The 23,808-nt window shown below is 43.9% G+C and overlaps 1 protein-coding gene across 4 annotated transcripts in view; it reads left to right on the forward strand.

Annotated features, from left to right (window-relative positions):
* Positions 1-23,808, forward strand: part of LOC118509689 (synaptic vesicle membrane protein VAT-1 homolog-like) — a 65,497-nt gene that overhangs the window by 32,161 nt on the left and 9,528 nt on the right. For all 4 annotated transcript variants that reach the window (XM_036050742.1, XM_036050744.1, XM_036050743.1 and 1 more), the window contains exons 4-5: positions 21,567-21,696; positions 23,535-23,750. In XM_036050742.1, the coding sequence (XP_035906635.1) occupies positions 21,567-21,696; positions 23,535-23,750 (346 nt within the window). The remainder of the gene's footprint in view (positions 1-21,566; positions 21,697-23,534; positions 23,751-23,808) is intronic.

Raw genomic sequence — 23,808 nt, forward strand, 5'->3', positions numbered from 1 at the left:
TTCGCGTTCCACCGACGAGCCGTTACTACTGATAGTTGGAGGTTTTCTCGGGGCTGTTTATATCGGCAGACGAACGTTGCTAATAAATGGCACACTATGACGGATGCCGCAGGATGAAATAGCCACGCAAACGAAGAAGGTTTTGAATTAAAAAGGGGTCGCTGTTGGCGAGGAATTGGTTGCCTTGGTCTGGCCGGTGATGCTCACGCTAGCAGCTCTAACAGCCTTTAGAACGAAAATGAAACTGTGCATGAATAATGAATGTTTGTGTACGTCTCGCAAATTAGCATACACTTTAGAGACGACCGAGACTGATGACTGTTATTCTGCTTCTGCCCAGTTTTCCATGCTTGACAAGCCGCCTGTTTGGAAAGTTATTGCTGTACCATAGCTTGTAGTGCTCTAATTTTTAAAACTGAGACTCATTTTGCAATCATATTTAGACTATTAATTTTTAAGGCATTTTCGACCAGCCTTTCCCCGGGCAAGCAGGCAGTAGCTGGAATGCGAAAAAGCATGCTCTCTTTACCAATGATAACAAAATTAGATCATCATTAGTGCTGCGAAGATCGAGAGAAGGATGGTGTGGTAATTTGGGAACGGCTGCACGACGGGTTGGTGGAGGAGAAGTGGGGGGTGTGAAAATTGGGCTTAACTAAATTATGCATTCAATCAGGGTGCCGAAATTTGTAAGTCGAAGTAGTAGCTAACCGCCACCATCATCTCACCGGGTGAAGCGAACATCATTAGGCGGGGGGGGTCTCCACTCGGCACAACGTTGTAAAACAAATCGGGCACTTAGGACGCTAGTTTGCCGTAGCCGATACGGCACTTTGCGAATGTGAATCACGTTTATCATTTTCTCGTAATTGTAGATGACTCAAGCTCGGATGGGAAGTAAGTAGTATGACGGGAGCTTCCGAGTGTCATAATTTATTCTACGTTAAATGAATATATCGCAATACCGTCCGGATGATGAGTCATCGGTTAGCATATTGATGAAGCCTAATGGATGTGATGAAGGAAAAGAGTGTTACAATTTAAAGTGCTGTATTAAGCCGATGTCGATTTATTTATATGTGATATGAGAGAGTCATCAAACGATCGCTAGAATTTGTGGAATAGGTCATCGATTTTCAAGGAATATGACAAACTGTTGCTGTATATCGGTCAATATATAATCAAGGTCTTATCAGTACTTGTGTGATGAAATGGATTATACTGTGGTCGTATAACTTTTGCCAGCTAAATGGATATCTTGAAGATACCTTGGACATGGTCTATTGAAGACTAAAGCCAAAGGTCCTTTGTCAGTTAACGACGCTTATCTCTTCTGGCTAAGACTTGAATTGACGCAGAATAACGACTTGCTGCGAACGATGATTTTGCTTTATGTCGTTCGCCATTCCTCTTGAATGATGTATATCACGCCCGTTGCGTGCTTGTATTATCCCTTGACAGATTAAGACCAGTTGCTTCTGGACGGTTGTGGTCATCAGGCCGCCACCGTCTGACCATACTAATTCTCTACCACCAAATTGGCTTTGATATTTAGAAGTTGTGTGCGTTTCTTTTTTGGAGCCGATTTTCCTTTGTCCCGAACCAACAAACTTCTTCCAAAGGCCATCTTGATCACCTAGAGACACTTGGAAGGTGGAAGAAACCACCTTGGTACAAGTTGTAGAAACTCACCGTGATGAAGGAAAAAAAGGAAACGGATGAGAAAAGTTTTCCTTCTACTAACCTCCTCTCGTCGCATCGGGTGAAAGAAAATGCGCGTCCACTTGAAGACGTTTGCGTGCGTGCGTGTTGTGCAGTGTTGGGTGTGATGTTCATGTATGTACCGACGAGGAGGAATGTGTAGCATGTCGGGCTTTTTCCACGCCAGTTTGCCGTAATTGGTTCGCCACGGTAATAAAGCTAATGCGATACAAGAACGCAATATAGCACCGGAAGGATAAGGCGAGACACTTACGGGCGGGCGGACGGCCGGAGACTTTCTTCGGGGCGGAATAGGGGCGTCTGGAAACATAACCTTTTGGTATTTAACTTTCCGACACCGCTGACGGCAAGGACTCGTTCCGGTGTGGCGTTAGTGGCTTTTTTCTTGTCATTTTATGATTCAAAGCCTTTTGCGAGGAACGTAAAATGTTGTAGACGCTTTTCTCAGCGGTATTATCCTTGCCTTTGCACCGGACTGTGTGGTTTGAAGATGAAAGGATGTATTTATTTTTCGGGATTTTTTATAAGCTGTTGGTGTAGTGAAGATACTTAATAAGAAGAATACACGACTTTTTCTAGAGTATCTAGTGGTAGGAAAACAAAACTTTTAAATAGAATGGAGCTCAAGTCCGGCGTGTTGCATGTCTCTAATATTACTGCGGATAGATTGCGTTGAAAGACATACGATAGCGTGTGTGATATATGGATTTTTTTTAATAATGCAAATGGAAAATTTAATTCAACACCGTAATGTGTCGTCGACTAAATCGAGATAATAGACTGAATAAGGCATTTTTCTCATTTAGTTTTAGAGGCTTTGTACCTTATAGACCTCATACGCCTCTTCAGTTAAAGACAGAATTAGGTGATTATAATAAATTTTTGCAATTTACAATTTGTACTATAGTTCCAGCAGAAAACCTGTCTGGCACCCTTCGTTGCTTCATGAATTTTTACTAAGTGACGTGTTTTTTTATGAATAATTACTGTTTTATTACCACTGTTGAACGACTGGAGTTCATGTATCATTTGGGCTATTACGACTAAAGTAAATATCTCTCAATTATGGGATTTTATGCCGGCGAGACTCCATAGTGCATATTAACTCGTTTTAGAACGTTTCTGAGCTTTATTGGTTGTCATTCCTCAGATATCTAAACACAATTTCATTCTCAACATTTCATCGAACATCTCTAACGCATTAAAATGCTCTTAGGGTAATCTCTGCAATCAGGAAATCATTCATGAAGTCTTTATTGCTGTGCTAAATTATAAACTTCGGGATATGGTATAGTGATCAATTTGACAAGTAGTTCTCGTTATGTCAAAATGACATTTTTTTGTATAGAATGGCAAAGTTGTCGTTTGTATGATTATTAATTTAAAACATCCACTACTCACTACTCACGAGAGAAGTAAACGGATGGCAGCTAGAAGCATCGGAATTTTCGATCTCTTCCATATTGGTGTCATGTGCAGCCTAGTACACTTCGGGATATTCTTGAAGATGGACGGAAATGGGCACAAAATGTGTTCTGGAGCCGCCATAGAAATATAAGCGGAAATCTGTCATCGTCCAGCTTACGGAAGGAAGGCGGTGTTGGGATCCGATTAGACGGAAGTCGTGTCAAAATGGTTCGGCAATGCGGTGGACGTTTTTGATAAGATAGCAGTCCTATTACTCCAAATCTCAGAGGCACCAACCGTTAGGAGCGAGAAGTTGAACGAGATCAGTCGACCTCCAACACATTTATTTCCTGCCGGAAAAGAAAGGACAAAAGAATGAACTTAAACTGTCGGGGACGGCTTTGTAAGGGTGTCCAAGACCTTCTCATCTTTTAGTTATTCACGTTTTACCGATGCCCCAACGGGACAGATTTACCGAAAGACGCTTACTTCCACTTCCGCCGGAACTGTTTGTGTAAATCTGAGGAGAACCTTGCTGGTTCAATATTGTCCCCTCAGTGTCTCGAGTAGGCGACGCTGGTAGAGAGTGATAGAAAAAATGGGAATAATTGAATTAAATTGATTTCTTCCATGTCTTTGCTTCCGACAATCCCGATTGGAGCGATCCGGGTGGCAATAATGACACACCACCGGCGGCACGTATGTGTGTGCTGCATTTGCCCTGGTGTGTGCCGCCTTGATCCGATCTATGGCATAACAGTGGAGACATTGTTGCGCTGCATCACATTCCTTTGCTGCCTTTCGTAGCTGTGCCGATAGAGGTCACCGACGGATGTTAGAGGTTAACGCTTTCCCTGTTGCGCTTCTGGACTTATCAACCACACGCTTGGCGTGGAAAAGTAACGACGGAAGCTGTGGGAGTACGTCCCAGAGGGGAAACGAAACACCACCCGTTGTGTTCTGTGAGCTCCTTTTGAGCTAATAAATCTCAAGATTATACATCCGCTGGTAGAGCTGCTGGGCAGTCTTCAGACGCGCATGCGCACGTTCATGCTGGCTGGAAAGCTTTCCACCACCAGCAAGAGGATGAGAAAGATGAACGGACCCTTTGCCGCGGCATCTGGGGGAATTAAAGAAGAAATGCCTCAACGGTCATCCTATTCAAGAGCAAGTGTGTTACGCTGGTGAATGTCATCGAATAACCCGTCTTCACAGCTGCTGGGTGGCGCATTGGCGCATGTAAGCCTGCGGCAAGGGACCAAATCGCGCTCTTGAACTTCTCGCTATTGACTGGCTAATTCCATTTTTGCAACGTTTTATCGTTTAGTTGCGCGGATTCCGTTGTCTGCTGGCGGAAATATAATTTTCGACCTTTATTCAATTACCGTCTGGAGGAGTGTACTGATCCTGACGTCCATTTCCACTGGGAATGGCGTGTCTGTTGGAGTTGGAGTTGTGGCGTAGATACCTCCGGAGAATTAGTGTGAGAATGTGCGAGCTTTCAACTTCAGCAAATTAACCTGCAAAATCAAATTATGCATCAGATTTGAAGTACAAAACAAACTCTCCCGCTTTTCGATGCGCCATAGCTCACCAATGCAGGCCTCCAAAAGCGAAGGGTTAACAACAGTTCCACGAAGTTCTACGAATGCTACAGCCCAAAATCCGGGTCGTCGGGATCCGGTCCGACAATCAATAAACGGCTTGTGGGCATCGAGCTACGTATGTGTGCTTAATTTAGATTGATAGCGTTCAACAGGAACCCTCCGACCTTTAGCTGCGAAGATGAGCAACAAAAACGTTCGATAAAGGACAGCATCTATACATCCGCTATCGATCCCTAAAATCAACACCCAGCTCTAAGATGTGAAGTAAAAAACACAGAAATCTTGATCGAAAAAAGGAGAGACACAGTCACAATATCCCACCTACGAGCGCCGAAGGTGTAGTTAGAAATTTTCTGTGGTCTTTGCGTGTTGAATCCTTTTTTTTCGTGTGTGCCTTCCCCCTTTCAACCTATGGGATAAGGGTGTGAAGCTGTGTCTGGTTGTGGGGAAGGCGAAGGCCAAATCCGTTTGTTTATGCCCTAAAATGGTCGACGACACCTACAGGCGGGGTGGGCTCTGATGAGTTGTGAGTTGTCAAGCGTGGAGAGAGAGGTGGTGGTATAATCGGACGATCGTGATCGAATGAAATGCCGACAAGAAAATAAGCATTAGCCCTCCGGGGTAGGAAGACACACCGCGCGATTTCTTTTCGTTGCGCTCGGATGAAAGGATACACGGAAAAGAAAATGAAACTCTAATCCTCAGCCTCTAATCCTTCGCATGGGCTTCGTCGTTGGGATCCGCTCCGGAGGTTTAAGTTTTCTGGGTGATGATTCCGTTCGGGAGTTGTGGTTGGTTTGTGTAGACGAATCCGTACCGTCGTCCTTATGCTCGCGCATTGTCCAAAATGCGTGGGGGTTAGCATTGGCGTTATTTGAATCTGCGTTTTGGTTGGAGCAAGGCACGTCGGTAATTATTCTTTTGTGGCTGGCTGGCTGTTGCTCCAAAGCAGCTCGAAATATGCAATGTGCGTTCTAGTGCCTAGCAACAAGTAGAATTAATGTCCAGCGGCAGCCTCTCGATGTCTGTGCGTGGAGGATTATTTTTTCATTTCATCCAATGCGGGTGCACGACGCGACAGCAGAGAGTCCTCGGTCGGCAGAAGATTTACGCAGTATACATGCTAACATTCCTCACGGCCAGGATAATACGTGTGCCCTTTTGCCGTTCTTCATTCTCTGCCAATGTCAAGAAGTGTACACGGCAAGGACGAATGGGCTGTATGGGCATTAACCAACAAAAAAAAGGCAGGATTTGTTGGAAATGGGCCTTGATTTCACCGATGGTGTTACGCCTGATTTGGCTTCGATGGCTCCGTATATCCGATTTATTTGGCTGAATTTTATAGACATTTTATGCACGGTGTGTGTGTGTGTGGTTGTTATGCCTGCACCAAGTCTGGTGCGGCGGCACGCTGGAATAAAGCTGTAGACCATTACCCCAAGAAAAAAAGGTACAATCCGAAATTTTCGGAATAAATGTTTATTTTTGCCTTTTTTTTCGTCAACCGACAGAGAGAGAGAGAGAGAGAGACAGCTCTCCGTAATCGTGAACCATTTTTCGATGTTCTGCGGAAGGTTTCGGGTCTGCAATATCGTGAAAAATGTGATTATTCGCCGACCACCAGGCAGGTGTGTTGGAACATGTTGCTATTTCGGAATGGGAACGATAAGAAAGATAAATAGCATTCACGCCAGATACGCCAGCCTGTGTGCGGCGGTAGGGTTTCTTCGTGTACCTTCGAAATGGTTGATGTTTGTTTAGGACGACGTTAAAGAGGATTAAAGCGGTCGTCGCGTACCATGCATGGATGTGTTGTGTAACTTTTCGGAAATGGAATGATTGTTCGGTGGCTTGAGTTATTTTTTTACGCGAAACGGATGGATGATGGATTTATGGGCTAAAATGCGCATTGATATTTTTACACGCTCTTTTATCGTATAAAGGAGCGTCAGAATACGTGAAGAGCACCCATCGCAAACCATCGACGGACGGGACACGTTAAATCGATGTTGAATTATGCGGTTATCATAATTCTACGATAACGACTTTGGTGGCACGGATTCGTGGTGCTAACAACCGTACCGGGCCCAGTTTCAATTCGGTGGTCTTTAAAAGGTGTGAAACAAATGTCTATTTTTTGCTCTATTTAATACGATTTTATATAATTTTGTATCATCGTTGGCTGTGAACCTCCTGCCTGTATTTGCCCTTAGCGTGAAATTAAATTCTTCCCCATTTATTGTGAAGCCAAATTCTAGATTTGATACAGATAACACAATGTGTCATTCCACGGAAATTTCTGAAAGCTTTATTGGATCTTCTGCACCAGGAGTGGCGCAGCTTTCCGCCAATTCAGATGCTCCCGGGAAGGAATGCTGGTATTTCTATATGAAAATTTCATCTTGAAGATGGGGTGCTTACACGCTTGACGATGGGACACGTAGTGCGACGAATCTGCCCTATTCTCAGGGATTTCCTTGCTCATCTTATGCCCGGGCGGCTTTGTGCTCTTAGCTTTGTGCGTGCTGATGAGTGCTCTAGAGTGGCGCTCGGCAGCGGAACCATAAATCATAATGATGATGATGATGCTGACGTTTATGACGAGGCAGCACCACCAACGCGACGTAACGTGCGAGTTGACGGCAATAAAGAGCGCGTTACCTTAGCCCAGAAGAGTAACTATCCTGTGCCTTTCGTACCGATTCTAACCTTAAAGATCGAACACGTTCGAGCTAAACGTGACAAATCGAGTGAACTCGGTCGGTGCGTGGGACTCGGTACATCAAGGATCAAGATGCATCAGTGGCTGAAAGGAAAACTCAAATGCCAACACATTTTGCACGCAGGTTTTCCCCTCTCTCGATTCCTTTCCAGCAAGACCTGCTCGCCCACTGATGTGTGCTCGGTCTTATCAAGGGTGAAGTCATCAACTGTCTGTGTGAATATTTGACGCACGTAATCGATTTTGCCATTTTGCGTAGACATTTTCCATCGGCTTTTAAGGCTTTTCTTTCTTTGGTAGTCGCCTACTGGAATGTGGAGCATGTTCCGATGGCAATCTTTTTAAAATACGTTATGTCTGTGGTATATAGCGTATAGGGTGGAAGCACATGGAGCAGTATTTCATTTCAATAAAACGTGTATCTACCACGGGAACGGTCTCTTATCTATTAGGTCCCCCGTGTTCTCTGTTTGCCTACATGGTTACACATGGATTTTTGTTGAATATTTGATTATTCATCATTTTTCCACGACATGTGGTGTTTGATTTTATTACTGCTAGCTTGGACCTTACGAGTGACAAAATGGAAAATGAAACTCAAACGATTTATCCAATAGAAAATGTAAACTGAACGTTGGGCCAGTTGAACTGAGCGTGAATTATAATTGAATAACAAAGAACCTTTGGAAGAACAGATGTTGAACTTTTGACTGTTGGCACTGGAATATAAGAAGCTAGAATATTTTATGATTTTCGTTCATGCCTATCAATGCTTTCCAAATCACTTTGTCCTAATACAATGTTTTCTTGTTTTTTTCTAATTTTCTCTTTTAGGTAAGTTTTCCTACAAACAACAAATTTCGTTTCGACATGGGCAAACATCATGAGCTAGATTGAAATTAATACCAGCCCAAGCAAAACGGACTAGAAACAACCGGCATACAACAAAAGGACCTTCGGCAGCGTGCCCAGCACGGCGCCCTAATGTGACCGATAGACGTCCGAGTGTGAAATGTCGAGGTAGTATGAACCCCCGTATACCTGTGAGCCATTTCAGTTGTCAAAAGGTCATTGCCCTTTCATTTTACTGGTTGGATACGCGCGACACACGGCCCCCAGCCAAACGGGCGCGTACGCACCAACGAACCACCGGCATGTTGCTTTGTTTGCCCGCGAACCGGCAACCGGGGTAATAGGATGTTTGCGTTTCAAATAGGAATTTAAATGGAAAGGACATTCGCTCGGCCAGGTGCGATTGCTTTTTGTGTGTTGAGTTGAGGGTCACGTTAGCCGGATGGAGACCAACTTTTGGTGTGACTGTACGTCGGCTAACCGAATGAGACAAAGGGGGCACCCCTTCGACGTGTGGGAGAAGGGTGTGAAATTAGCCGTTGTGATGTATGTGGCTTTTATGCTGCTTCGGACCGGAAAAAGGATATCACAATCCTTTATGAATCAAATCGTAAAAAGTAATTTTATTAATTTAATTTTCAAAACATTTCATGGTATGGGAATTCTCTCCAGCAGTATTGAGGATTATTGGGTCCAATAGAAAACTTCTTGCCCTTGACTAATCGATTTTCAAGAACACGTCGCAAGCAGTCAGTTTTGCTCTAACGGTTCAATGGTTATCTTCCATATTTTGGCCACACCGCTGTCACGTGCTATAAATATCTCTGCAAACCAGACATCCATGAAGAAGGCTTAAACCCTGAAGAGAAAACATCTCCACCGATCTCTGCTGTTCAGACGTTTGTTAAACAGCGCTTCATTGGACGAGCATTTTCCCGGCTTTTTGTTTGACTGTGTAACTGTGAAACACGCCGGCCACAAAAGGGTTGTCAAACGAGCAATGTCCGCGGCACAGCGACCGGAAAACGTGCCGGGGAAAGCTATAAACTCCATTTGTGTGGTTGAGTTTGTCTGCGGGAGTGCTCGTTGTAGTTGGTGAAAGCTATGGGCGGAAATGATTTTGCCGCCGTTCTTCTACGCCAATTCTCCCGCAAGGAGGAGGAAGGAGTACAGTACAGAGAGGAAGTGCGAGTGGCAACTGCAGACGGTTGTCTGGAAGATGTCGGTCGCAAGGTTTCACTTCTGCTGTTTTAGAGTGGAATTTTTCGTTGGTGGTTCGGGGATGTCCTGCGTGTCTGAAGGAATGAAAATCATCGTCTTGGATGAAGCTGACGATAAAAAGCAGTCTCTTGTAGGTAGGAGTGAAACATCCTTTAATCATTTTCTCTCGTCTACTTCGTTATCGATCGGACTGGAATGAAATGAGAATGTTATAGAAAATAAGTGGAAAAACTGTGAGGCAAAATTCATCTTGGGAGAAAGCATGGGATACTGTTGCACTATGTGTTTGTGCATCTAAACCTCGTTATTGCTACAGTTTAGCTCAATTATTCGGAGCATTTCTCGGGGGCCTAGGTATGGCGCTTGCTTAAACATGCTGCACCCTCGGCAGTTTTCCAACAGCTGCGAACAGATCCTAATGCGAGCAAGGCGAGCCAAACGATCCATTGCAACTTTCACAACAATGTTGCACAAATGTAATTTAACGTCGCTGCAAAACCGATTGCGAGAACACACTGTCGATGATGGGTGCGACGGCTACTAGTTCAAAGGAAGGATGGTTTGGAGATGCCGCGAACTTTAACTTTTTTACCGCTGTTAGTGTTATTAGTTTGTCGGGCCACCGTTGTGAGTCCCGCAGTGCTGCCCATGCTGTGCTCGCTTCCCGATTTAACCTCCGAGGGAGTGGGCCGCACAGCATCGGAAGCGCATACATTCATCGTGTCGTGTAAGTAGCCGCAGCAGCAGCAGCAGGATTTCCGGGACGATGCGTCCCCGGTACCGAACGCGCATTAATGGTGTTTACTTGGTAATTTTAAAGCGCTTTTTATTAGTCCGGGCGAAATGGTTGCACTGTGTGTGTGTGCATGCCGTGCCATACGCTGCGTTGCTGTATGGCTGGAGCTAGACGGAACATGCCGTATTTTTGCCATCCTCACTCACGCGACGGTGGAGCATTTCGGACGATGTAAGATGCAAAGGTGGACAGGCTGGCCAAGGGTGTGATGTCGGCAAAATGCCCCAGGGCAACATCGCTCAAGGGACGTGATTATGATGTTGACTTATCCACAAATCCCCGTCCGAGAGACGTCGGTACACAAAGCGGCAGATCGATGGAGATGGCTTTGGTGTACTGCGGAGCACAATGTCTCGCTTTAAAACCGTTGTGAGGGTTTTCGTGCCGCGGGCCAGATTGAAAGTGCGTTTAATGTATTCGGTTTATAGTCGTAGTCGCTTAGCGGATAGTGTGCTGTTTGATGAAAACTAGAATGCGATCAAGCTCAATAAATGGGCTGCGGCTGCGAACACATGTACGCGGCATTAATGGGTGTGCGCAACTTTGTATCGGTTGCTTGTCAATTTCATCCAAAGGCGTAGAGATGAGCATTCTTTGTAGTTTTGGACACCGTGAAATAATGCCCTGTGTCAAAGAACTTGGATAGTCAAAATTGTTCTATATACGAACGCTTATTGACACTCCTGTATCCAGTTGTCTTAAAAGAGGCTGTACAAGATACAATATTCAAATTGAAGCCAGGATTAGAAGGAGACTTTTTTACTCTAACTAAACCCTTAGGTTTATATCTGTTCATGCTTAAGAAGACCTCCGGAGATATAAAAGGAAAGCGTCTTAGACCAACCCAGGTGCCTGTTGTATATTTAATTTACAACTTTCGTATCAGTATGTCCGGAGGAAAGAATTTCTGCGATCCATTTTAGAATACCCAGCGAAGAAAATCGACGGCTCGTAAAGCAGTAAATATAGAATGCCAGGGGGGAAAAAACACCAAGGTCGATAAAGTTACAAAGGGACGATAAGGATTTGTCTGGTATATTGTGTAAAGAATTGAGTTCTCCAGTCTCGATGTGTAAGCGACGAATATCGTAGGTCTAGGGGTAGACCTGTGCAAAAACTCGACATGATTTTGGAGGCGGATGGTGAAGGTTGTAATAAAACTGAACCTAACCAACGATGGTTTTTGAAGATTTTTTTTTTCCAATACGAGTGATGGAGTGCGTGTACGTATGTGTGTGATGGGTATGTTCCAAAGACGGCTCCATTTTGGATTAAGTACCGGCGACTGACACGACACCCGGCTGCATTGGATGAGTGTGTGTGCGTACATTTTCGGCCAACCCCGGATCCTGATTCCTCATTGCAATTGGCATCCTCCTCATAAAAGCTTGAAGCACACCGATACGGTTGTTGCTGGCAATGAATTTGTTAGCAGTGTTTTAGTGCCCAATGAGCAAATGCTTCGAAATGGAATGAGATAGAATTTTATGTCGTTAGGCATTTGGGAGGATGTCTGGTGGAAAAAGAAAAAGCAAACAACAACAATAAAGTTAAAACGAGGATGAGTCCATCGTTGTGAATAGATAGAGTCGGGAGGGGTATTTGGGAGCGGTGGCAGAAGTGTTAAGGAAAAATTAATGAGACCATTTCAGAGTTTGGGGGTCGAGAATTGTAATGCGAGAGTATAAAATGAGAAAAAGCACATAAAAACCAAAGCGCGGCAAAACTCATCCCCGGCGCTACGAATGGTAGGCCGGAACATAAAACATGGCCGGCTGTGGAACATGCGTTAAGGCTTAAGTAAAGACAATTCCGGTAGTCGGCCTGGGGTCGAGCTTTACCAGGTTCGTTAGATATTCAACTAACCAATGCTCCCTGCGTAATGGTGAAGATTGGACGTCAATCGGGAGGGTCATTTTGTGGGGTATGCGTTTTTCTCAGGTTTCCTTTTTTGTTTCGCTGGATGGATCACGATGTCTGGCGGAAGCAATTTTATTTTATGTTGCGAAACTCCTTATCCTATTAATTGCTCGGGCAGTTCCAGTAATTCTACGACTGATGAATTTGAAGTCTCCTGTCTGAGCAAAAGAGATTAATTATTAGTATATTCTTCAAAAATATCTAAAAATTAAAATCAAATATATTATATGAATGTGTTTGCACTAGTGCTGACATTAAAAAATCTGTTCCGAGGATTTTAATCCTTCAAACAAAGAGCGCAATCAGTCGCACGGAATAAGCAGAACAGAAAAAAAAACAAATCAAATCCCAGTACAATATTTATAATTCATTTTTCAGTCCTCTGCAAACCACTCTGAAAAATATTGTTCATTGGATACAGCACACAGCAAAAGAAAATCACCCAAAAAGTCCACACGGGCAAGTGAAAAGGCACGGAGTTAAAGAGTCTCTCTGATGATGGCATCTAGCAATCAGGACCGTTCCTCCCATGGGAATTGCATCCAACTGCCAGCACTCCTGCCGTGAAATGTTGGTGCATTTGCTCGCAAATGGTAGTTTGCCTTTTAGTAGCGACAAGGATGTGCGCGCACAGTCTCGAGGACTCGGCGGAAGCGAGAAATCGACAGCGAAAAGTTGTGAACCCTTCCGTCTGATCTGTGCCCAGCACCCGGCAAAGGTCGTCGGATTGGTCTGAGAAATAATGGAGTCTCGCCCATCGGGGGGGTGGTAGACCGCGGGACGGTATGCTAGAAGATCTCGTGCTTCGAGATATCTGTGTGTGGGTTGGGTTGGGTGGGTTTTGTGAATGTCGTTGACAAGTGCACTTCCTTCCCTATTGTGTTCGGTTGGCTGTCGGACCTGTGCAATGTTGGTGGAAAGATATCGTTAGCATAAAATCGGCATCGGTACAATTCTTTTCGTTTTAGAGCGACGTTTCGTTCTGTGCTGCTGCCCTGCAAGCTGGATATAGCAATAAGATAAAGTGGAAACGTAGAACATGCAATGATGTGCTTTGAATCATGCTTGAAACCGTAACGTTTCGTTGTTGTATCGAATGAAGTATCAGACTTCTTTTGCTGTTTTTTTAATCGTTGCTATGCAAGCCTTTATCGTTGCAGCATATCAGGAATGAAATCAGGAGATGATGGTGTAGAGCAGATCAAAGATATCGTCACGATCCATCATCATAATCGTCGTTGTCGCTTGCACATTTCGTGACAATTCCGTAGCGAACCAAAGTTTATGTTAAAAAAATGAATTTAAATTGAAATGCAAGATACTCTTGAGTGTGCCGTATTACACTGATGCATCCAATCAATTCTCATTAAAATGGCCGAACGCAACTAGATTTGCTTTAATTGCATAGCAGCTTCTCCAACGCTGTGCGCTGCAAATCCCGAAAGAGAGGAATGTCGTCTTGTTTTTTCAATTGCCAATTAGTTAATTAATCATTCTCAAGCGACTTGGAGAAAAGTTGGAGCTGCAATTGAACGCAGCTGAAGAAAGTAGGTTCTTTTCTATGCTTCTCTACCACCCAGGATGGAGCATCCCGAGGGCGAATTGATTGAATTGGACCCAGTAAATCGTTTATTATTATGCACTCTTCATCATCAGTAGTAGTGGTCCGAACAAACTTGGATTTGGAACCTGAGTAGTTGCAACATTGTTGCAGTGCGCGGATGTTTAAAGCAGGAAATCTTGACAGCTTTTTTCCTTTTCAAATGTCTGGATGGTTGCGAATTGAATGCACAACATAAATGAGATGATGTACGAGGTCAGCAAAAATGTTGACGTTGATAGAATGTTGCCGAAGTTAGTTCGGACAGTGGTATCCCGTTGTCTAGATGAGAAATAGCATGATTGCTTTCATATTCTGGATATGGTAGATTCAGTAGGGTTCAGACTGAGTGAGAGTCCTTATGGAAACAATACTCCAAACTGTTTCAATCCAACATTCTTCATGCTCTTCAAGGCAACGCAAGACATTATGGTTTATTCGTTTTATGTGTGGCTAGAAGATATTTTTCTTTCCAATAACAAAAAAATGCTACATCTCACACACACACTTTAGTCGCTTCGCATCATCCTTCGTTGGAATAAAATTGGTAATATTTGTTCACCCTTCGCTCTCGACACAATCGAAATATGCCTCAAGCAAGCAGATATCCTGTCTATCTTCGACGGAATCTGCCCTTCAAACCCAATTCGAGGCTTTGAGAGTGGTTTAGTAGTAACGTGTACCGTAACTGATTGAAGGGTCGTCAAATATTGCTGCGGTGCAATGAAGACTTCCGCATTGAGTTCCTCCTCTTCGCGGGCTGAGTGAAGGTGAGTGGAGTTTTATCCGCTGTCTTATGGCTTGTTCACCGACATTATGTTGACGGGTTTGTTATAGGGATAACGATCGTTTGGGGCGGGATGCGGTTGGTTTTCCGGCACCATTTCCCGTGAGATATACCTTGTTTTGAAATCAATCAAACATGGGGTAAGGAGTGTCAATAGGGTCTGCTCAACTTGGAGTGTCAATAGTAGGGTTGTGGTGTGAGAGGTTAAGTCTATGGATGTATTTGATGAGAATTTGCAAAAAACTGTTGTTGTGAGATAAGGTCCTTGAAAGTCTGAATTAGGCAAGTAATAGGAATTGAAATATTGCCTTGGAGGTTTGTGTAATATATATCTATATGATAATAATATTGCAAATCCTTAGTCACAATGTAAGGAAAGGATATCTTTTATCCTAGAACAGGCCCATCATTTATCTATACATCCAACAGTGTTGCTGGAAGAATTTTCAGACAAATTTGACAGTTAATTTTCTCTCCTAGCGATCCTGGCGTATCTGCTTTTAGAATCCCTGTGTGGGTGATGCATGTTTAATGGGCTTTTTTCTATTCTACCCGTAAAAAGGTACGTGCTTTTTCGCTAATTGTACTTACTCTGCCATTGATACGTTTCGGTCTACTTCCGGGGATGCTTTACCTTTTCTCCGAGATGGAAAGTAATCGTTAAAAAACAAGGAAAAGGAAGGAACGAAAACTCGAGAATCCCATTTCCAGCGAAGAAGTTTGTTGACCTTTTCCAAGAAGATACTTCCGAGAAGCGAGAAAATTGTCGTCAGTTTTTCGCTCGATCTTTTACTTTTTCTTTTTCTGCCTATTTTCCGCGTGTAAAGGTCTACCTCGACGGTTCCTTTGCACATTTGATACAGTAACATCCAGCTGCCTCAATCGCCTACCCCTGTAATGAAGCTTTTGGGTTGGAAAAATTGCTTGTTCAATGTTCACGCTTCTTGGGTCTTGGGTCGGGAAAAATTTCCTCACGCTAATTAACACGGCATTGTGTGCGGTGGTGGCTGTTATCGGCGAAAGAAAATTAATTAAAACTCCCTCTAAAAACGATCTGCCGCTAAGGAAGTAGCTTCCACAGGGACAATACGGCACCTCCGACAAGCTTTCGTTGTGACAAATTGTGTGCTGGTAATATCCAGTCTCGGTCTCACTCTCCAAGCCCCATACACACACACACACCGCAGGATGCCATTCGGTTTGAGGAAACAGGGCCCTAGTGAAACAGATAAAGTTCTTCCTTCCCATCGGTAACGACGTAACCTTCAAATGATGGTGTAACACCACCCCCGTCCTTAAGCCACCGTTGGGCCGTTTTGTGCATATCATCTGGAGCGGGCAAGTGAATAGACCAGACGTCCTAGGGACGCGTTTTTATTACACTTTTTATGACGCATACTTCACTCGGCTGGCTCGCACGCACCTCAGGAGTTTGGCGCTTGGAAAATGTCTCGTCGGAAATTTTACGACCTCCTCAGCCATAACTGTCGCGTTTCTCCGTAGCGCGCCTATTATCATACGAAATTCGTTCATGGCGTAATCCGTTTCCGGGGCTACCGAAGAAACTCGAGGCGCAAGGACAACGACGAAGCCGACGACGACCACCTGTAACTTCCGACTGGATAATCCGGCCCTCCCCTTGGTTGGGGTTTCTCGGTGTAGTGTTTATTTTTATAGCCTTCCCAATTGTGTCGTAAAAATCGGTGGCACTTTCGCTCTATCTCTTTTTCACTCTCTTTTTTTTTCGTTGGAACACTTTGGCTGTCTCCTAGCAGAGGACGGTTTGGAATGAATTCCTCTACAGAATACAGTGCATGTGGATGTGAAGTAATGTTCCAGCACAATGGGAGCAAGTAAAATGAACGAGATTTAAATTTTCAGACTGTTATTCGGCAATGTCGTAACTATTGATGAGCTTGATCTCTGGTTAGGAATCAAGCTGGAATCAAGCTTTGTTCGCAAGAAGGGAATTGATAACGATCGAACATGTTTTTCATCACCGATACACACAATACCCTTCTAGGTGTTGAGGTTATGTATTTGAGACATTGTTAGGTGGTTGTCTGACATGGGAGTATTATTTGAAATCTCTTCAGGACCCTCGTTTATCATGCTGTAGACAATAAGGTTTGAAGTCTTGTTGAAGACTGGGATAATGAAACGGGGAAAATTTCTATGGCCCTACAAATTCATGATATCCTATCATTTCTGACTTACTTTACTAAAATGTACATGGTAACAGTCCAGATGTGATTTAATATCCGGTCCTGTCCGTATCACAGTATGATACTATCACACAATTATTCTCCCAACATTGTAATAGATCAGGCCCTAACATTTTTCTTCCAATACCTCATCGTCACACCATGCGTCACAGTCTGATAATTCTAAAATATTGGCCTTCCATTTCAAAGATAACAGAAATGCTCAGTTCTAAGTTCAAATTCGTATCGTTTGATTGCCTAATGGAATTGGTATCGTCATTACCCAAACCGTATGCATCTTCGGCCCATATTTAGTGCTCCTTTTGGAAATAAACCCTTTGTGTTTGCTCATTCGTTTCCCTACCCCGGCTTAGACGTTATGTCCAACAGTTGTTGATACATTAGCGTTGAATTGCATTAAAGTAAATTCGGGAACTTTTGGGAACGGGACACAATTTTCCCTAATAGTATGCAACGTCGCAATGTCGTTTCATTAACACACTAAGAACTGATGAATGCATAATTTCATCATTGTCGTCTGCGTCTCGTTTTTTCACCGTGCCCAACAGTCTTTGTCTTCCCCGTTCCACCCGAAAAAGAAAGCAACAATTTTCTTTTATGTCTCAAAGGAAAGAGAAAAATGGCAGTTCACTCGGTTCGCTTTTCTTAAAGCATGCTTTCGTTCCCCTTTTGGTAACGGGGCGCCTAATCCCTTAAGTAAATATCATTCCTTCCACCACCCGCCGCGCGCTGCAATCCATTTCCGGTCTGGAAATTCCGCAAAATATGTAAACGTCTTATTGCTTCACAACAGAGCTCCCCATTCGCGAGTATTCCGAACCTCTTACCGAACCTCGATGGCATCCTTGCGGCGTGCTGCGGGAGGTTTCGGTAGGGTATGTCACCACATCGTGGAGGTGGTTTCCTGTGTTGGGCTTTGTGTGTGTGTGTGTGTGTCATTGCTCGTTGTAATGATTCAGAGTGGCGAAGGGGACAATTAGTGAGAAAAGCGAGAGCGACCCTTCCTGCTATACGATAGCGCCAACTTCCGTTATGCTGGGGAGTAGTAGTTTCGTTTTTTCCCTTTTTTTGTTTGTAGAAGAAATTTCCACCTCTGGTATGCCAGCAGTAGCAGTAGTAGAATTGGCATTTCCTGATGCGCTAGGAAAAAGGGCTGGACGATCAACTTTCCATTGTGGAACTTTATTTCTCGGGTTCACTTTTTCATCTTTTATCATGAATAGGGAAAACGGACGGGAGGCGCCTCTCTATTTGCCAATTGTCTGTGTCTGTGTTCTGTGCGGACAGCTTCGATCACAAAATGAGCGTTCTTTTGTGTTTCCTTGGTCCCCCCGAACTGTGTCACAAACATACCCCCACCCAAGCTCTGCTGGAGTAGAAACCAACTTCCCAGTGACTGACATTCGAGAGTCCTTCCGGATGGTCCTATTTCCGGCGCCTCTAGATGTCCTGTCCAGAAGGAGAGGTAAAAGTAAATAAAGGAAATTCTCTCGGGCGTCTATTGAGGTTAGATCGACCGGGCTATGGATGTGGAAGGATGATTCTTTTCCGTCCGTTTGGAAGTGTTAAATGTTGATTAACATTCTGTGTGGGGTAAAATTCCTGATGTTCATCCCTTAGGATCTTAAACTCTTAAACACGAGGAACTGGGCTCTTCTGGAAGCGTTTTGCAGTGAGATGCTCGAATCAAAAACATCAACTTCTCATTCAGGCGAAGAAGATGTAATTGTTTAAGTGATTTTCGGACTTCGGAAAATTGGTCTTTGGAAGAAGATGCATCAGGGTAAAGTGTCAGACAAACAGACTCTCTATGTTTTATGTCCGGATAAAGCTTTAGGATTTTTTTGTTGTAAAATTGTTTGTTAAGATGCAGATGGAAATCTACTACCATCTCTTTGATTGTCTTCTGTGAAAACATCTCTATTGAAGGAGTATATGAATGCAGGATATGACCGTCAAAATTTAACTGAATTAAACCATTATTTATACACTCTTCTGGCGCAAGACTTTCAATCACCCAATGTCGCGAAGTGAGTAAATAAATTATGCAACGACCTTTCCACACCACTGGCAGCTTAGTTACGACACCCCTTCTAGCAGTAGTTACAGAACCAGGCGGCCGTAAGTTGGTTGTAATTTCCATGTTCTACTCGACTATTATTAGGACGTAATGAAGAGCGAAATTTTATTAATTGGTCTCTGTTTCGCCGTGCCCCGGCAACGACTATTGTCTGAAAGAAGGAAGGAAGTGTACCGTCGTTACACCGGCATTACACAAACTACGCACCGTCGTCCTATTTCTGGTACCGCAGCCAGGCAATACACTCTCCTCCAAGCGAGTGTTTCGGGGAAAGCGATAATTGAGCGACATTTTTCATTCCCGATGTAGAGAATTGAATTGTGTGTGTGTGTCTACCGCTTGGTTGCGAAGTAAACTTGCCCCATCAATATCGTTTTTATCTTGGCTGGCGCATGTTGTGCTAAATCTTCCACCCCGTAAGTAAGTAAGTAAGAGACCCACTTGTGTTACCGAAGGTTTTGGTCCGTCCGGTTCTTAATGGAAATGAAACGGAAAATTAATGAGTGTCATTTAAGGGAAAGATCAGTTGCGCCAAGGTGAAGTCGCGTAGTGGTGGTGTGTTTTAAATGGTTCTATTTGAAGGAACTACTGAAAGGCTTGTTAAATGTTTAATTCAAGGAACGTTGGAGTGGCTCTCAGTGTGGGTTTTTATTAACTTTAGTTGGTAAGTTCAGGCGGACCTAATAACACTTTGGGGGATTCCAAGTCGTGTCACAACTAAATTGTGAAGAGCTCCTATCACTTCCTATTATACCTTTCTATCGAAGGAAATAGTGATCGTTCATTTGATGTCTCCATTGGAAGTTCGGTTGAAGTTGTTAAATAATGTCTCTTTCGAATATTTTACCTCCTTTGCTGAAGAATGAAAAAAATTCTTTGCCCTCACCTACAATCTTAATCTCAAACGCTGAACTTAATCTCAAACGCATTCTGTTGTCACCATAATGTGTGGTAATTTAGATAGAACATTCACTAAATCCTGCGGTCGGGGCGATCAACATGTGGCGGTAAGATATGCACACTAACCGACACTAATCGCAGGAATAATTACGTGCCTATAATTTAGCGTCTTAGCGCCGAGCGACTTTATCAGCCGCGTGTACGTGTGCGTATGGGCAGCGTTCTCGAACCCTTTTCTTCTCAAACTTTTCATCGTTATTGGGAAAATATAGCGCACCATCCTGTGATAGAAACCTCATAAGATTAAACCCTCGGCTGTTGTTGCGTGTGGAGTGTGTTGTGTGACCAAAGACTTTTCCTCATCTCGCGGCGGCAGCCTCAGTTGGTGCGGCGGTGTCTGGTACGTGTCAACGCGTTTTCCTTCGCCGAGCTCCCCCTGACGACACGTTCGGTTGACACCAGGCAGCCGCTCGATTGATGGGACTTTTGCGGGAAAAGCTCTATGGGAGTGTGAGGGAATTTGTGTTTTAAATTTAGATATGGAATGGAAAAATTTTAAGGGAGAGGAGGCAACACACTTGTCATTCCAATTTTCGGTTGGAAGTTTCGTCGGTAATGAATGAAATATGCTACGGTCTTGTTTGTCGCGCCGCTTAATTCTTCAAGTGCCTTCCCATACGCTGCTGACACTGTTTTAATAGGGGAATAATGGACACAAACAAACAGTTAGCAGTAGAGGAGGGAAGAGAATGCGCCCATGGTCCCGTGGAAAATCGGTTCTTAATTTAGAGATTTTGTCATTAGGGAGTAATTGTCCTTTTTTTTCCCCCATTTCGATCGTTCTGCTCGTCGACAAGCATGGCTCTTGTGAAGCTCTGACGGTGACATGTGGTTTTTTGGAGGATGGTTTCGATGAGAAATATGTCTTGCCTGTACCACTAGCTAGCTGTGGAAGAAGCTCATTGTCACAGGGAACGGTGAAAAACAGTTCAGAAATTCAAATGCTTTCGGCGTTGTGCCTGCACCAAGCAGTAATGATTGCTTTCCATGCGCTAGCAACACTTTCGAGTGTATTTTGCTCAAGTTCGCAAGAGCTGGATGCTGGGAAACGAATCGAGATGCTTGTGATGCACGTTGTGTCTCTTCTCAAGCGAATACGTGCACCACCGAACGTACGTTTCCAATTGTCGGTCGGAACACTTGTTGGAAAACAGACAGACAAACTCTCCAATGCTTCTGCGTCCGGGAGCTTGAGAGTTGTTTTCCACGTTGCCGGAAAGGAAATGTCTTCAGATCGGAGTCGTAAAAGAAAGCAAGGACCAAAAAAAAAAAATCAGTTGAAGAAGTTTACATTCGTGTTCACGATTACACATTCTTCGCCTTGGTGCTTTACAGCTCAAATATTCCGTTATCTTAAGTGGTTTCCCATAAGAGTATGGAGTTCTCGGAAGGGAGTTGTCTTCCTTGTAATAACTTCGTCGGTTGCCACAATTCTAATGCTTTTTATTAATTTGGGGACTTTGTTTGCAACATGTCAAGTGCGTTTGGACGAGATTTCGTTAAACCGAGCTGAAAAAAAAAACTGAAAAGCTAACGTTGATGCATGTTTCACAAAGGTTTTAACAATACTTTATGTTTCTTAGCCAGAAAGGTCCCTCAATTCCAACTTCTTGACTTAGAATAATCGTTAACGTTTTTCTTTTGTCTTTTCCTTTTCTTTCCAGTGGACTAAACTTCCAGGATTTGATGGTCCGACTCGGTGCAATTGATTCGCCACCGAAAACTCCAACCATTCTCGGCTTCGAATGCGCCGGTGAGATTGAAGCTGTGGGCGAGGAAGTTGAAGGATTCAAGGTAAGTTTCGTAGCTCTTTTCCATAATCTGAGCTTCAAAGTTCGAGTCGGTTGTGATTGACGGTAGCAAGAGTAGCAAGTGACTTGAATTGTTTGTCCATATGTGACTATTCGAAACGACAATTTACAGTTTTCCTTCAAAACATACGCTCCTTCAAGGAAACTCTTATAACTTATACTATCAGAAATGCTTTTCATCTAAGATTTACCTTCCGAACTAACTCTGGAGGTACCTGACTATAGCTTGCTAAACCCCTAGACTCTCGGTGGAAAGTGCAGAAATCCAAACCTATGATTATCCTTCCCCAAATGCACCAACCCTCCCATTTATCCTCCGTGCGGTTCGATTGGACGTGTCGTGTGCCGGTCGTTAAATCAACTACCGGCGAGAGCCGCTGAACTTCGGACGTGAAAAATAGACCGAACAGTGGAAGTACCTGCACATTATTCAACCACGGGCAACAAGGACGCCCGAACCGGGGGTGAATAGAAAGTGAATCACTTGATTACGAATTGTGATCACGTCCACGCTGAGCGGGAGCAGTCGGCAAGCAACGAGAATACGCTCACATCCCATCAGTTCGAATTTCCGTCATCATCATCATCATTGTCGGGCGTCATTGCCGGTTGGAAGAGGGGGGCTGGTCGGTTGGAAAAGTATCATTATAATCAACATCCTTACTCTCTCTCTCTCTGCTGTACATGTAGCACTCCCGAATGCTTCTCAACGTTTTTGGTGTACACACCTCTCCGGACGATGAAAGTGGAAAACTTCAGCTCAATAACCCTGAGACACGAGGCGAAAGTTCAGACACTCCAGGATATAGTGCTTTTTTTGCTTCTCGGACGAGGTGGTTCGTAACTTTGGTCAAACACGTCTCCCACACATGCGTCTAGAGCAGCATCTTAGAGCATTTTTCCGGGAAGTTGTAGAAGCTTTGTTTGCTGCTCGGGATGATTCCACACGGTGTGGAATGGTTAGCGAGATTGAATTTCAATTGTTTCTTCCACTGACTTGTTGGCAAATGAATTACGATCGATCATTGTGGACATGATTGTGGATTTCGCCCGGAAGTTTTACCAGGAGAAAAAAAAACACTTTAGCATGTACGTTCGGTCATCAACCGATAAATTCTTTCCAACATGTTTGTCGGGGAAGGGATACTTTTGACCTCCGCAGACACTTGAGGTATCGGTCGAATGTTTGGAAGTATTTTTACCATTTGATTGTGGGATTTTTGCTATTTTTGGAACGAAACTTTCAAATATCGATCACGACCAAAAAAAAAATACACAAAAATCTTTTTGGAGGAAAAGTTCTGCATATTCTTTCACCTTCCGCCCCTCGCTTGTTTTTCCTTTTTGTCGTTTCGGTTCGGTTTCTTTGGTACGTGATGGATGGCGGCAAAGTTTGGCCGAGCAGACCCACCGTTTGTGATAAAAATGCTGCCCTGTCCTGTCCTCTCAACCAATCAATAATACATGTACTTAGCATTATTTTGCTGTTATTGCTGACCCACCTCGTCGGTAGATGATGAGAAAAAGTTGCAGATGTTTGAAATTTCTTCGAGATGGTTGCAATAATCCCTTAGAAAAATGTATAAAGTTTTTCCTACCATTCCTTTCGCCTCGGACGATGATTGAGAGAGAGAGACAGAGAGAGAGGTCAGCAAGGAAGGGCTCGCTGAAGTTTGTTGAACACATCGTTCCCTATAATAATTCCAATTGCCATACTTCAATGAGAAAATTCGTATTGGTTTTGCTTCTTGTTTGTGTGTGTGTGTTTGCATATTCTGATCTCAATTTTTTCTCACTCTTTCTTACCCACTTTACTTCCAGGTTGGCGATCGCGTTGTGGCCCTGCCGGAATTCCGGGCCTGGTCCGAGCTGGTGGCCGTCCCGACCAAGTACGTCTATCACATTCCGGAGGAGATGACATTCCAGGACGCTGCTGCCATCGTGATGAACTATCTGGTCGCCTACATTCTCATCTTCGATCTGGTGTCGTTGCGCGAGGGCAAGTCCATGCTGCTGCATTCCGTCGGTGGCGGTGTGGTAAGTAACTGACGCGCTAGAGCGGGTGGCAGTAGATGAAAGATGAAGAATATCTTGG

Source organism: Anopheles stephensi, chromosome 3 (genome assembly GCF_013141755.1).
Source record: "Anopheles stephensi strain Indian chromosome 3, UCI_ANSTEP_V1.0, whole genome shotgun sequence".
Lineage (NCBI taxonomy): Eukaryota > Metazoa > Arthropoda > Insecta > Diptera > Culicidae > Anopheles > Anopheles stephensi.